The sequence below is a fragment of the Poecilia formosa genome, unplaced genomic scaffold (assembly GCF_000485575.1).
Source record: "Poecilia formosa unplaced genomic scaffold, Poecilia_formosa-5.1.2 Scaffold331, whole genome shotgun sequence".
In the NCBI taxonomy this organism is placed as follows: domain Eukaryota; kingdom Metazoa; phylum Chordata; class Actinopteri; order Cyprinodontiformes; family Poeciliidae; genus Poecilia; species Poecilia formosa.
The window spans coordinates 418,795-432,247 of NW_006800270.1; the positions used below are offsets into that span (position 1 = coordinate 418,795).

Sequence of the window (13,453 nt, forward strand, 5' to 3'; positions counted from 1 at the left end):
AACATTTGACTTCTTGTCTCTGATGGTTTCCTTCTGCGCACCTGGTTGATGTGGTCCAGTTTCGGACACGGCCGGCCTCCGTTGTACGGTTTCTCCCGAAGCCACTTGGAGCGCACTTTCACTCCACTCCCACAGGACTTGCTGCAGCGGGACCAGTTGGACCACTCGCTGAGTTTACAGTCCGATGGGCAGGGGATTATGCACGCCTCCTCGATGTAACCTGACAGGCAGCAACAACAGAGGAGGGGCTTTAATTATACGGCAAGTGGAGGCTCATCGCTTTTCTTTTTTAACAACTAGCTGCCAATTTTAGAAATTATTTAAATCTGACCTTAAATGTGCACAAACAGCATACTCTACATTATTAATAATTAAAAGAAAGATGAAGTGGAGTTAGTAAGGCTTTTTGTGACAAACATCCAACAACTTGTTAGTTGTAAAACATCCTGTAACAACAGACAAACATGAGTGTTTTTAACATATTTTATTGTTTTAAGTCAGGGATTCCCAAAGTGGGTCCTGGAGGGCCGGCATCCTGCATGTTTTATTCTCTCCCTGGTTTAACGCACCTGGATCAAATGATGGCTCGTTAGAGGCCTAAGGAGAACATTGATATGCTGAAAAGATTGTTGCTACCATCAGGGAGAGATTAAAACATGCAGGATGCCGGCCCTCCAGGACCCACTTTGGGGATCCCTGGTCCAAGTGTTTCACGTACATCTACTAGTGCTGACTGGGACATGCTGATGACAATCTCTGTTTGTGTAGAAAGCTACCCATCTACCTTTATAGGTAGATAGCTATCCTAGCAATAGGACAGGTAGCTTTCTAGCCATCCTAGACTGCTACCTATCCTAGCTACCTATCTAGGTAAATTTCTAGCTAGCTACCCTTCCAGCTACCAATCTACATAGTTAAAGTTCTATGTAGCTTGAACCTAACTATCTAGCTTAATTTTTAGGTAGCTTACTTTCTAAAAAAATATTTGTCTCAATGCAAAGTTGAAAATGTCTTTGCAACTTTTCCTAGTGAGAAAACTGACAGAATGTTTTCTTTTCACATTTTGGCCGCACCTGCTGCTGATGAAATCAAAACACAAAGAGCAAAGGTGAGCTAGGTTTTTCACACGTAGCTGCCAGTTTTTGGCTTCAACAAATAACGACAGTGTGGAATGTGTTTCGTATTTTTCTATTATTTTAGGAACTGGTAAAGATCAGATCACTTTTACCAAGTCTTGTATTTTCTTTGTACCATGACTTTAAATCAAATCCATCTGTTTAAACTATTAACCTGAGCTCCGCGTTTTAATCTAAATCCACACTCTGATTTTCAGTCGGTAAAATAAAACTGCACTCAGAGGCCCAATTTATCATCAGTTATGTAAGTGTAACATTTCACTAAAGCAGTTGTTGTGTCTGGGAGAAGGCCTCATTATTTTAATCCACTGTTGCTGAGTTCACTGGGTTACAACACAGTTAATAGGTGCTGCTGTTTTTTGGAGCTTTTTCCACCCGCAGGCTTCAATTTTCTTTGTTTCCACCAGGAAGGACTTCAGAGAAATTTCCAAAAACAAATCATTCCCCTGAACCTTTAAACTTGTACGTCACGTCTCTGAAAATCCGTTTAGTGAAGAGACAATAATGCAGTTTTAGCTTATGTAACGGGTCTCTAATTTGGTTTGGTTTCATTAGGAAACTGATTATCTGAGGTGAGCAGGAAAATCATGTCCGTGTCTGCGTGTTCATCTACCTCCTTGGTTTATTATTTCTTGACAGATAAATAAAATAATTCCCTGTAACTTATGACAATTGGATCCTGGTTGATGTATTTGTAAGCTGTCTATTTTTCTAATTTTCTTTATAAATATGTCATGCTTTTCCACACAAACATCTCATTCTCAACTAATAATTTAATGATATTTCTCAGTAATTATGACATAAACATGTTTGGATAAAACACTCATGCATAATTCATTTTAGATTTCTGAAAAAAATAATTGGACCAACAAAATAAAGCAAGAAATGCAGCATTTTTTATTTTTCCCATTTGATAATCTGAACAGATTTCTCACAGAGTTATCACACCTGTCTCATTAAAACATCTTCTAGGAAGAATACGGTCATCAACATGTCCGACTGTAGAGATGGAAAACAAAAGAGCTGCATTGCTAATTGCTGTGAATTTCCTGAACAAGCTTCCATTTGTGTCCCAGCAGACCAACAAGCGTCTCACTAAATCTGTCTTTTGACAGAGAGAGCGTCATTTACGTGCCTTCTGCAGTACAAACTGTACCTGAGCTGTAAAGAGCGACTTTCAGGCCACCAAACCACAACTTTCAGTTTGTAGAGGAAGACGCTGGAAAGCACACTGTAAATTACACCTGCAGATGGCTTAAAAGACCCAGAATTAAGGTTTTGCTACGTCCCTGTCAAAGTCTGGGCTTAAATCTGATTGAGCTGTTACTCCACTCAGTGTGCTAAACATGGCAAATATAAAAAAATATATACACATTTTAGCTGTTAGTCTAACATTAGTGTAAAGACTATCACTAGCATGTTGTCATTTGGGTTGTCACTAAAATTGACTCTCTCCATTCAGTATGCAAACAGTGTATGAGCTACATTAGCTGAAATGCTAAGGTTAGTGTTTATACTCAGGTTTTCTTTGCTTGGTATAATTAGTTTCATGATCTAAAATGTGACAGAAAGTAGAAGAAGTCTGAAGGCTTTCTTGCAGCACTGCCTGTTTTATGTCCACCTCAATGTTTCCGAATCCACTTCAGGACCTCTCACACTCTGCTGAGTTCAGCATGAACTCCATCTTGGCTCCTTCACCTCTGACCTTTAAGCACTTAAACATAGCCACTTTATATCACCGACTCTGTCACTTGGAAGCTCAGGTTGTGCGAGTCCTGCAGCAGCTGAGCTTGCACTTCACTTTAACTGTAAGTGATGTGGCGCCCGGCGTCCTCAGGAAGGTTTTAGTCTCGGTCCAGGCAGGACTTGACTTTGGATGTCTTTAAAATCAATTTGCAGTCTGACACAAGTCCCTGATGTGGCTCCCAGGTGCACATGTCACACGGCTGCAGCAAACTTTCCTAACTGTCAGGAAACCAATTTTACCTGATAATGAGAGCAGCGCTTCCTGCCAATAGTCTTAAATGCTTTAATGGCATCCAGGATATGCAGAGAAGAGCTTCAGGAAAGGAAAAGCTTTGTAGGAACAGCAAGAATCGCCTCCATTTTATACTGAGTTACACAGAACAGCAGCTCAGATAGTTTTACAACACTAACATGTTGGAAATTAAAACACTGCTAACTATCCCCCAAAAATGAATATTTTAAATATTTCTAAAAAGTCTTTAGCCTCCTTGGTATTTATTCTGGCCCTTCGGCTAAAATTGGTCCATAAAACCAATAAAGCAGAACTGAAACTGGTTGATTATTCAACATTGTTGACCTAATTATTACTAAAGAATCACAAAGTCTCCAAAGAGAGAATATGATTTTTTTCTTTCCTTCCAGTAAAAAAAATAACCAGGTAAGTTTGGTTTATAAGACGGAATGAATACATGGAAAAGTTTAATTTCTAAAATACCAGAAATTTTAAGTAAAATTTTGTTGGACTCTTCCAGAAAACTGGAAATTATTTGTCTTTCTGCAAGTGGATTTCTTCATTTTGTCCTACTATGTTTGTCTTACTGTCAAATGATGGCCAATAAGACAAACATCTAGTTTATTACTGTTGGTTTAACAAACTCTGGTGAGTCAAAGAGACTCAAAACTTGGCTTAAATGAAAGCCAAGAGGGTTTAATATGATACCAAATGATATACTGTACATTTCTAACAAATGTCCAAACCAGGAGCCTGAACTCCTGGTTTGGACAGGAGTCTATACATCAGACTCAGAAAACAGAAATTGTCCGAAGGGGTTTTTAACTTCATGAAATAAATGGACTATACATCTGGATATAATGTATCCAAGGGAACCAGCACTTTTTCATCAATACTGAGGAATTACTTACTTGAAACAAGCTCCATTATCTTGCTTAAAAGTTAGTTTTGTCTCATTTCAAGTGTAAAATTCTATTGGCAGTAGAAACTCAACTAAATGACTTGGTATGATTTTGTATTTTTGCAGTGTACTTGAATCGTTACATTGTCAATGTAAAGATTTTATTGTTATTTTGTCCCTCACTCTGAAATATTTACTCGCTCTCCAAAAAGCAGCATCCCAAACCTTGGATCAGCCGTTATCGCACTTTCCATTTTTCCGTTTTTGTCTGGTGGAATAAAGAGATCAGAGTCTCACAGTTTGCCTGATCTGGATCAGAACCGGCAGCATCGTGTCAGCCGCCGCGTCGAGGAGGGACCGCTCCTTTCTTCTTCTATCAAGTTTTCAAGTGGCGGCGGCTGAGATGGAGGGAGCGGCAGAACGAATAAAAGAGATTTAATGATAGCTTTGAGACTCACACGAGCGAACGCTCGCTCAACATGGTTTGGTTATTGTGAGCATCTTAAGGAACATTTCGTTGTCGGCGACGGTAATTATGTCCTGAAATGAACGCACTAACCAGGAGCCGCACAGGTGTAAACATGCAGAGCAGTGTCCTGACGACGATGAGCCGCCGGCACACCCACGCTCAGATTAACCATCTGAATCCGTGACTCACACGAGGAAACTAAAACCCTGCTTATATACGCACAGCGCTGATGCGTTCGTTCAGCCGTCTTTCCATTTCACACCAATTTTTCCGGCGCGTTTCGGAGGCGAACATCTTTGCTTGAAGTCTCTGGATCCGAGATAAAACCGCCGTACAAGAGGACACAAGCGCTTCTGTCAGAAGAAGAAGCCTGCAAATTCTGAAATTTAGGATTTAAAGTAAGTCCCTGCTCATGTGAGCGAGAGGCTTCAAGTCCACAAACAAACGTCTCACTCTAGATGAACGTCAGAGAAAAGGGATTCTGCAGCGTTGGGTTTGCTATGATACATTTCACACCTTGAACTGAGAAGTGAAGGGAGAAAAGGAGTAAATTCAGATTTGATTTATGATTTATGTCACAGTACAGCTCAGGATTTTAATGCAGAATTGTTTGTGACACGCTGAAGATGCTGAAAATGGGATAAATTCTTCTATTAGTCGAGGTAAACATGAACTTTAACATTTAAATATGCTAACTGAACCCTTAGATCAGTTTATATCAATCATTTAAATCAAATGTCAAAATACTGGTATTGCTTAGATGTCATTTAGGGAAACATTTCCACCAAACACATCAATCTGAAGCGTAAAGAATAACTTATTATGTCGATAAATGGGGTGATTTTGGGGTGGAGTAGCTGTTTCTTCTTCATGCTGTTCACTGTGAATCAGCCGCCGTTAAAATGTTTAACAGTGTTTGATGTTCGTTAGTGGAAAAATAAACATTTAGTGTTGAAGAAATGCTGGACGACTTCATGGGAGTGAATTTAAACCAAGCAGCAGCCAGATTTCCAGAGTCGAGTGAAAACTCTTCAGATTTGGATTCTGATGATCAGAACCGTCATGGCCGACAAGGTGACGCGCAGAACCACCAAGCTTAGAGATGCAATAAAAACACCAGTGTTTTTCATATTCTCTGTTAAATAAATGTTTCTAATTTTTGGTTTTTTTTGTAGAAAATTTTTCAACAAACACTTTATTTAACGTGACGTTAGTTTAAAAACGTGTTAGTTCTCCTCTCAAGCGAAGGTTTGCAGCCTCACAGTGTCTTTTATTACCTCTGATTCAACAGACAGACAAAACTCAGCAACGTTTCAGTTACAGCAGCTACTTTGTGTTTCAATGCAATATTTACATTAAAACGGGAGATTTTTTTTCATTAGGTCACAAACTAACATTTTGAATATTTTTAAATATTTTAAAACTTAATAGAAATAACTCTAAAAAAATATCTAAGCCAATTTCCAAAAGAGTTTGTCATTTTCTTTCAAAGTTAATCAGCGTATCACCTTCTGGTGTTTTTATATAAACTGTGACATCTGTTAAGGATTTTTGACAAGTCTCATAACTTAAAAGTATTTGGTCAAACTTTTGTTTTCTCATGAATTTAGAAAGACATTTTAGATGTTTCTTTTTTTTTCAAACAAACTGATTCATCATGGAGAAAGAAAATGGCTGCATTTTGATTTTCCCATGACTTTACTAAAAGAGAAAAAAAAGAAAATTGAGAAAGACTGAAAGACATCTTTGAATGAGATTTATATGAAATATTCTGGAAAGATGTTGGGTTCAAGAGAACAAAACAAAATCAAGAACACTCGTTAACCTCTCGCATTATATAAAGTAAGTTTCAACATTTCTTTAATCGATAATAGATTAAAGTTAATGAGAAACATCAGCATGTCGACAAAGTGAAGGCTGAAGATGTGTTGATCCTAAATGATGAAACATTTTTACTATTTAGAAAAAGTCCTGATACAATCAGCCAGTATACAGGAGCATCTAAATAACCTAAAATGTTATTGAAATGTTAATTTATTCCAGTAATTCATAGATTCATTACATACAGAGTGAAACTAAAACTTTTATTGTAACAAATATTTTAAATGTTTAGTGTAGAAATGGTCAAATTCAGACCAGGTTGCTTTAGAAACATTTACGAGACAGTTGTTCCAATATATCTGGGATCGGCTCCAATACTTAATAATCAATATTATTTCATAAATTATTTGACTGATACCCCAAACTACAACTAGCCATCATCAGATCTTCATATTCAGAAAATAAAACACCTTAAAATCCCTTATAAAAAACCCAACAAAAGCCGCGTTGAACAAAAAGCATAACCCATCCATCATCACTTATCCCTGGCTAACTAAAACAATCAGACAAATGAACCAGAGTAAACAACACTCAATAAGAGAGGGGAGCAGGGCGAGGAGGCCGTAAAGCTGCAAACATGTTTCCAGTGAGAAAAAGCCTGTGGTGCCGTTATTCACTCCTATTAGAGAACAGAGATGCTTCAGGCTGCCGCCAGGCTTACAGTAAAACACCAGCAGCTTCTGCTAGCTTCCAGCTACAGCACATGAACATCCACATTAGATCAACTCAAATTAAAAACAACCTTCTTTGTATTTTTAGCTACACTTTAATAAGTGACACTAGTGGTATTTTAGGCTTTATATACAGTATAAAAGAAGAACAAACACTTGAGTTTAATAAGTTTCAATTAGTCCAGTCAATGTGAGATTTATTGAGCCAACAATGGATCTGTAATGTTGGTACGTTACGCTGCAGTGAGCAGCTAGGAAAAGCTGTGATATTTGGGTTTTTGCCCAGTTGGACGGGTTGACAGAAAACCTAAACAACAACAAGCGAAAACAAGAGAAACTTCTGCTGCCTTAGGAGTGAGTTTTTTTTAAGGAGGTATTGATCGGAAAGCAGAGAAGAGCAAAGAAAAGAGGTTCTGTGTCGAGTGAGCTGCTGACTGTCGGGTCGGCTTGTGTTGAGAATGCAAAGGAAGTGACACTCGCAGTTTGTAAGTCTATTCCATACAAAGCAAGTTTTAAAAAGCCAGGAGTGAGTCTGCATTTCTGAGACCAGAGGGAGTTTTACTACACAGACCAGCGGGGTCCACTTTTTTTTGCTATGTCGGCAAAAATCGTCAAGTCAAAAGTACTTACAGGCCAGAAAATACAGAAAACGTGTAAAACCACAAAAAATTACAGGATGTTTTCTCCACTGCTCAACAATAAACAAAGCACACAAAAACTCTAATAATTTTGTTATTTATTTTAGGAAAGGGAAGTTTAAGATCCACAAAGTTTTTCAGTTCTTTAGGGCTCGGATGAAAATATCAAGAGAAACATTCTGCCTGTTTTAAGAGATAAAAACAGGATTTGTGTCACTCTCTCTTTAGAAATGCCAGCTTTTTCTCTCTTTAAATGTTTTTTACTCCACAACAAATGGAAAGGTCCAATCTAATTAGTGAATCCCTCTGATAAATTCTTCTGAACCAGAAGATGGAAAAATTAAGGTTCTTAAGTTAATATGTAATAATTGTAGAAGGATCCCTGCAGAGTTTAGTTTATAGCAGTGGGGGTAAACGTAGCTGCATGAATGTAAATAAACGTAGAGAACTTGATTGACGTCTTCAGTCAGAGGCTTCTTCAGATTTCCTGTAACACAGACTGCTACGAGAGATCTCTCCTACCAACAGCCATCACCGTCTGAACTCTGAAGAATCTGAATTAATGAGTTACAGCGACATTTAATTTGTTTGATTCTGTGGATGTGGACTGGCTGGTTGACCTTTCATGACCTCTGGAAACATTTATTAATATCTTTAAAAAGCTAGCGGCACAAACTATTTTTTCTTCTTTTTGCTGCACAGATGCTTGATACTGATGTTGTTGAATTTGAAGAAGGTGGGCGGCCATCTTGTCTCGGGTCTGGTTTATCGTTGCACCCCAATCGTTGTGCCTGGTTCATGTCTGGCAGCGAGTTTTCTGCTTAATCGCCCAAAGCTAGTGGTGTTGACTTTAAATTTCTCCGACTACTTACTGCACAGTCTCTCATGTAACCAGAGTGACGAACTGAAGTGGCTCACCGTGGCTGTTGCAGCGTGAGGTCTCCACCAGCCGGCTGTCCTGGTCGTAGCACACCATGGCCTGGTAGCGGTAGCCCTGTCCGCACTCCTTGACGTCTCCCTGGACCTTCATCGCCGCGGTGCCGTCGGCCCTCCCCCCCTCTGGCAGGATGCAGTCAGACCACTTCCCCACCGGCTGGGCGTTGTACTTGTCGCAGGGACAGTACTGCGTCTCGCTCAGAGGGTACATCTGCGTGTTTTTGCACTTGTCCTTCTTTTTGCTTCTCCCTGAAGAGCGAAGAGGGACAAGAGATTAGCAAAAAACATATTACAGTATTTGCTAACGTCAGTGTATCTTGGTTTAGGCTCCAGTATTACATTATAAAATAATAAGGAAGACATTGAAGGAGAAATATTCAGCGAAATGTACATTTTGTACACTTTTGTACTTCCGTTTGGGTCCCAGCTGCTTCTAAAAACAAAGTGCTTATAAAAACCCACACAGCCGTTTTTTGGCAATAAGTTAATGACAATGACCCGTTTCTAAAAACGCCAGAATGTAACCGTAGCCCGTTGCCTATGGTGACCCTAGCAACCTAATTCCCTCTGGATTTAATGCCCCTTTGGGATTGATAAATATTTTTGAAGCTGAGCTCCAGGACTCTCAGTCAGCTGGTTTTACCGCTGTTTGAGCTGTACAATGGCTGCTGGAAAAGACGATGTTTGGTTGTTGACACATTATCTAAGAATGGTCTTGTGCGAAAAAAGACAAGACAAAGAAGAGCTGGAAGCAGATCGCACATGAACTAAAACAACCTGATGTTTGTCGTTACTTTAAATTCCTCCGTTCAGAGAAACTTTCTCACTCCAGCAGTCCATCATTAAGCAGCCATTTCACATGCAAATGAGGAGATGATTTGCTTTTTGACAACCTGAAATACCTTTACTTGCTTTGTTTTGTTTTTTTTTGCTGCTTAGAAAATCATTTTTATGTTTTCGCCTTGTTTATTTCCCCATCCGGAACAAAGTTGCTCCTTAATTGCATCGAAGCTGTATGCTGTAATTTGTCTGGAAACACCGCAACGACTGACAGGCAGGAGAAAAGCATACATTACGTTCCACATAATGATATTTTTTTCCTTTTGTCACCCACTTTATCAGTTGACTGCGACACGGTTGTGGGGAATTTGAAAAGATGAGGTTATATGAAATTCAATCTGGAACCAAAACCTGAAGGTTAATATTGAGTCTCTTAATGTTTTCCAAGTAATACAAGTTGTAGGTTTTGTAGAAAACGCAGAGGCTCCTAATCCGATTTCACAATGTTTTTATTTTCTGTTTGATCTCACAGATTGTCCACCTCACAGCGAGTAGAAACACTACAAAATGAGAATTAAAAATTAAATGGTGAATTAAATACATGGGGAGAATTTGAGCACAGACAAGCATCATGAGTGACATTATTACTCCTGATCCACCTGCTGTTTCTATGTCCTCAAACTGTCAATATTTTTGTTCTTTGTTCGTGAAATCAGATATGTGAGAAATTAAATCTCTCCTATTATTGCTGTCCATCTGCTTATGAAAGAAAACAATTTAAACTCTTCTCTCTTTGAAAGTTATCAACCTCTCCAAGTTTCTGTTTGCTGCTAAGTAAAGGTTGTGGATCAGCAAACCATCCTTGACCAGTTTTACTCAGGGTTTTTGTTTCCATTAAAAGGCTTTCCTGAGAGTCTCCAACAACGTTCTGATGCAGATTGATTCAGCTAAATGTTTGGTGATGCTTATTCTGGCCATAGCCTCGTCTTTAGACACAGTCCACTGTTAGATCTGTTTGATAGGTTGATATCTGCTTTGAAGAGGCTCTCTTCATATTTGTCTGTCAGATCATTTTTTGAAGCTACATCAAAGCACAAATCTCCCCCTTGTCTGGGTCAATTTAGGGAACTGCAAGGTCCCATTTTGTGGCCTCTGTAGTTATTAAGCTGATCTATTATGCAACATTTTGCATGTTTTTGTTCTTCCATTTCGGTCTCTGCTGCTTCTAGAAACAACAAAAGAGATAAAAAAAAAAGATTTGAAAATCAAGTTAATGTTAAATTAATGAGCCATTTCAAAAACCCTCAGAATGTAACGTCACAAATTAGCAGGCACTGCCCGTTACCTAGCAACCCCAGTGAAGCCCAGCACGTTACCTAGCAACCCCAGTGAACCCCAGCACGTTACCTAGCAACCCCAGTGAAGCCCAGCACGTTACCTAGCAACCCCAGCCCAACCCAAAGTCTTCCAGCAACCCCAGCTGAGCTCTCGAACGCCTCGTCAACTGGTTTTCTGCTGAAAAAGAAGTGTTTTGTTGTCAGAGATGTACGGTTGCATAATTGCACATCCACTTGCAGCTATTTTCATGGCAAGTGTAAATGTTGAGTTGGGGGTGTGGCCAGCAGCAACTTATTAGAATTTAAAGTGACAAGACGTCTTAAAACAGCTAAAAGGAGAGCAAAACAAACAGAACTAAAATATTATCTAAGAATGCTTTGGTGCAAATAATGTAATGAATACGTTTTTTTGTCACCCATAGACCTATACTAACCTGGTAAGGAAGCTTAGGTCACATTTAAAGTTTTCTACTCTTAATACTTCACAATTCACTGCACCATAACTGTGGTTTGATTTTTATAACTAGAAAGTTTCCAGACTCTGCTGAAGCTGATAAACAGTGTCAGATTCACTCTTTTCGTCGCTCTGAGTGGTAGCTCACCGAGACTGACCCACAGAGAAAACGAGCGGCTTTGAGACGAGTTCACAGCAGCGCATTGTTCGAGCCGAATCCCCCAGTCCTCACCTATCAATGCCCTCTTTCTGGTGCGGACCCCCACACAGTCAGCTGTGCAGGACGAGAACTTGGACCAGTTGGTTAACTGGCAGTCATCCTGGCAGGGAAGCTGACAGCGCTGAGTGATGGCGGGCATGGCCTTTGCAGACTTCAGGCACTCGCTGATGGCGGCCTGCGTCCCGTCCAGCTGGCGGCAGGACACAGCTGGGACAATCAGAGGAGGTTGGGGAGAAAGAGAAAAAGTGCATAAATTAGGACATTAGTCTTTATTAGTGGTTTAAAAGACTGCTTGCCGGACATAAAAAGGTTGTTCAAGATCATGTTATGCAGTAGAATTTATTTTATTATTGAGCACAGTTAGCAGGAGCTCAGAGCAACTTCAGATCTAGCAAATAAAAAGGAGGAAAAGTTTGAGTTTAGTTGTGTTTTCACATCTGAAAGTCCAGCAGACTTGGTTTGTTTGGGGACCAAAACTGCAACATTCGTTACATTTTCAGCTGCTGTGGTTCGCATTCACACTGCACTGTGTCAAACGATCCAAACTAATTGAAAAACCTGTTCCCCTCCTCACCTGTGGTGGCGCTACACCAAGAACTACTGAGGGAAATCTGAAGAAGACCAGCACAACTTCCTTCTTCCAAAAATGTAAACAAATATTTGACCATAGCAATTTTGATCAAAATAGACCAAACTTTTCACCAAATTTATGAAATACTAGACTATTTGGTCTAGTATTTATAGACCAAAAATACTTGGTCCAAGTATTTTAGCTTAGTTTCAGTGCAAATATCTTAGCAAACTGGAAATAAGACAAAACTAATTTACAAGTAACTTTTTAGTAAGGTATAGAGGCTTGTTTAAGCAAATAATTTCTTAATATTGATTAGAAAGTTCTTGTTCTATTGGCAGATTATATAACTTATAATAAGACATTTTCCCATGTTATCAGTTAATTTATCAGCCAATAGAACGTTTTTTATCAATACTAAGGAATTATTTACTTAAAACAAGCTTCTACACCAAATTACTTGGTAAGATTTTGTGTTTTTGCAGTGCACAGCTCCCCAAACTAAACAGGACTGGTGTGAATAAACCCTAAAACTAGAAAAACAGAGCGCATCTCCCCAGTTTCAACATCGTTTCACAGGCCGGATTTTAAAATACTTTTAGTTTATGAATCACCAAAGCGCTTTCAGAGAAGCGGACGCTCTCCATGAAGCAAGAGGTGCAGTGCTCATCCCTCTGGTGATTTGATTAAAAGTGTCACACATATTCCATTAACACCTTGGAAAATTGTGTCACCTTATGAAAATTGGTTCAATAAATCTCAGTTAAAGAACACCTGAACAAAAAATAAACCCGAGCTGCAAATTCAGATTGGATCTCATGGGAGGTTTAAAAACAATTACAAAAGGAGGCAGACACAAATGCGTCCACGCTTCGATTGGCTTAAAACGCCACAAGTCAATTAGCTTTTAGCTGCATCCTCCTGCTCTTTGTTCCTTCAATAAAGGGAATTGCAAGTGGTGCTGCAGTATTTCATTTTCCTGTGACGCAGACGTTCTGCAGGGCAGTACCTTTATGGAGAAATCAATCTCTGAGCACATTTTGGTCAAACCCCCGTGGGCGCTGCTGTTGGTTCGGAAAGCCTCCGTCTATCGGCGTGTGAGGTCACGTCTTATTGTTTGTGGCTTTGTGTGTTTAATGGAGCCTCTGCTGTGTCTTTCTGCCTTTAAGGTGAGAGTCTCCACAGGTAAATATCAGGATGTAAGAGTTTCTCCTTTGATCCGAGTCAATAACAAACAAACGTGACAAAGTGTCACAAGATATAAAATTAGGGATATTGAAGTTTTGCTTTTACGGCACGGTATTTTATTCTTTAGTCTGTCCCACTGTGGGACAAGAACATCTATTTCTATTTGATACAGAAAAACAGTGCTAACTTAAAACATCTTTTTAATAAACACATATAATGAACAGCGTTGGGTAGTAACTAGTTACATTTAATCAATTACATTTACTTGAGTGACTTTTTTGAAAACAATCCTT

At 39.2% G+C, this 13,453-nt stretch overlaps 1 protein-coding gene across 1 annotated transcript in view; it reads right to left on the reverse strand.

The window, feature by feature from the left end:
• The window catches only part of thsd7ab (thrombospondin, type I, domain containing 7Ab), a 224,633-nt gene that overhangs the window by 46,174 nt on the left and 165,006 nt on the right, over window positions 1-13,453 (reverse strand). The window contains exons 12-14 of the mRNA XM_007573511.2: window positions 11,414-11,608; window positions 8,593-8,859; window positions 42-220 (exon numbers count right to left, since the gene is read on the reverse strand). Coding sequence (XP_007573573.1) covers window positions 42-220; window positions 8,593-8,859; window positions 11,414-11,608 — 641 coding nt within the window. The remainder of the gene's footprint in view (window positions 1-41; window positions 221-8,592; window positions 8,860-11,413; window positions 11,609-13,453) is intronic.